This window comes from Otolemur garnettii, unplaced genomic scaffold, assembly GCF_000181295.1.
Source record: "Otolemur garnettii isolate 467f Iridium unplaced genomic scaffold, OtoGar3 scaffold00245, whole genome shotgun sequence".
Classification (NCBI taxonomy): Eukaryota; Metazoa; Chordata; class Mammalia; order Primates; family Galagidae; genus Otolemur; species Otolemur garnettii.
The window spans coordinates 1,698,271-1,700,404 of record NW_003852640.1 but is presented as its reverse complement, the minus strand read 5'-3'; the positions used below and the strand labels follow the sequence as shown (position 1 = coordinate 1,700,404).

The 2,134-nt window shown below is 60.9% G+C and overlaps 1 protein-coding gene across 1 annotated transcript in view; it reads left to right on the top strand.

Annotated features, from left to right (window-relative positions):
* Positions 1–670: 670 nt before the first annotated feature.
* LY6L (lymphocyte antigen 6 family member L) overlaps positions 671–2,134 on the top strand; it is a 3,335-nt gene continuing 1,871 nt past the window's right edge. The window contains exons 1-2 of the mRNA XM_023508396.1: positions 671–853; positions 970–1,086. Coding sequence (XP_023364164.1) covers positions 781–853; positions 970–1,086 — 190 coding nt within the window. The 5' untranslated portion in view covers positions 671–780. The remainder of the gene's footprint in view (positions 854–969; positions 1,087–2,134) is intronic.

Sequence of the window (2,134 nt, the reverse complement as noted above, 5' to 3'; positions counted from 1 at the left end):
AGGCAGAGGCTTCAGGCCGGGACAGTCACTGTGAAGTTCCCTGCTGACCCCATAAAAGTGCGCACAGGAGGCAGAGAAAGACCTTCTCGCCCCCGCCAAGGAGAGGAGCTGAGCCCTTCACCCCCTAATTTCATGTGAAATGTAGATTTCTTGGGGCTCTGAAGAACGGACCCACCACCTGCCCTGCCCTCCTGCCCTTCTTTCTCCTCCTCTCTGCCGCCTTTAAACACCGAAGGCTCCGATCTTCCCGTCTGTCCCTGGCGCGCGCTCAGCACCCTAGCTCAAGGAACCTCCCTTGACTGACATTTTGTCTCATTTACTCTGCGGACAGCTCCGTCTCTGTCCAAATCTCGCCCGCACTGCAGGTCCTGGTTCTTCCTGCCCCTCCGCCCCCAGGCCCCGTTCTGGCTCCCGCCCTTCCAGGAGCTCGGGTATTTCCGAGCTCCAGACTTCGCTGGCCCCTGAGTCGCGGCGCAAAGCCGGGCGGCCCGGGCAGGGACTGCGGCCTGGGGGCCCAGGAAGCCCCTCGCGGAGCTGGGGCGGCCAGGTCCTGCCCGGCCTGGCTCCTCCTTCAGCGGCGCAGCTCTGTGGCCAGGTGGAGGGACGCGGGCCGGGGCTGCGGGGACCGGTGGGGACAGGGATGGGAGGGAGGCGGCGGCTCTGAGGGTTGAGAGTGAGGACCTAGAAGGGGCGGTATGCTCAGGGCGCGGGGAGGAGCGCGGGCGTTGGGACGCTGAGAAGCCGAAGCCGCCGCCCCACTCGGCCGAACCCTTCAGCGTCATGCTGGGGTTCCTCCTAGTCCTGTGGGCTTTCCTGGGGCCTGCGGAGTTTGCCAGTGGCCCGATGGCGTCAGGTAAGCGGCAGGCGGGCTGGGGGCCGCGGGCTGCACGCGCTCGCGGTGGCCCCTACCTGGGGTCGGGTGTCCGGCTCTGCGGCGCCTGGCTCCAGCTGCCCGGTTGCCACCCACAGCTCTCAACCTGAGCTGCTACCACTGTTTCAAAGCCGACAGCTCGAACAAGTGCCGGCCAGCGCTGTGCCGCCCCACAGACAAGGTCTGCCTCTCTCACGAGATGTTCTTTTTCTTCAGTGAGTACCGGTCGGGCGGCGCGGCCTGGGGGAGGGACCGGGTGCCGGCCTGTCTGGGCCGTGGCGCGGCGACCTGCTGGTTGCACGGCCTGGGGGCCTAGGGGCCTGGGGGCCGCGGCCGACACAGCTCCCGCTGAAGCAGCCAGAGTCGGAATTGTAGCTTTTCTTGTTCTCCTCCGCTTGGAGTGTCACTTTCCCTTGGAACCGACCTGCTGACCGCTCAGAGGAGGGTTGGTGGGAGGGTTGGTCGTGGAGTTGGGGGGTTCTCAGAGCTGCCGGCCACTCTCCAAGGCCACACACTCGATGGCCACACCATGGTGCTCAGGAAGTAATGGAGTCAGGTGCGGAGGCGAGAGGTCTCTGGAGCCTGGAGTTGGAGGACGCCATGAGCTATCTATGGTCTGGCCACTGCACGCCGGCCTGGGCGATGGGGTGACATCCCCATCTAAAAACAATTTTTAAAAACTTTAAAGCAAGCACTAGAGAAGATTATAAAGTAAAACGCTAACGTGGTCCTTAGACCCAGTGAAATGTCATTAATAGAAATACTCCTTCAAAAAGTGCAGAAACGTCCAGAGGGAGCCCCAGGTACACAGACCAATCTGCTCGGAGAAAATGTGGCTCCAGCTCTCTTGGGGGCCTGCCCAGGTGGCAGCCCTGTCTCCTGATAATTCTGAGTGGGTCCATAAAGAAACTCACAGCCTCTTGTGGCCAAGAGGAATGCTAACTTCCAAGGAATGCTGCTGGAAAAGGCACGTTGCAGGATGGTGCCTGTGACTCAAAGGAGTAGGGCACCAGCCCCATATGCCAGAGGTGGCAGGTTCAAACCCAGCCCTGGCCAAAACTGCCAAAAAAAAAAAAAAAAAGAAAGAAAGCCCAAGAGTTTGAGGTTGCTGTGAGCTATGATGACAATGATGCCACTGCACTCTACCCAGGGAAACTCTGTCTCCTCAAAAAAAAAAAAGATTGGGTGGGGCCTGTGGCACAAAGGAGTAGGGCGCTGGCCCCATATGCCAGAAGTGGCAGGTTCAAACCCAACCCCAGCCAA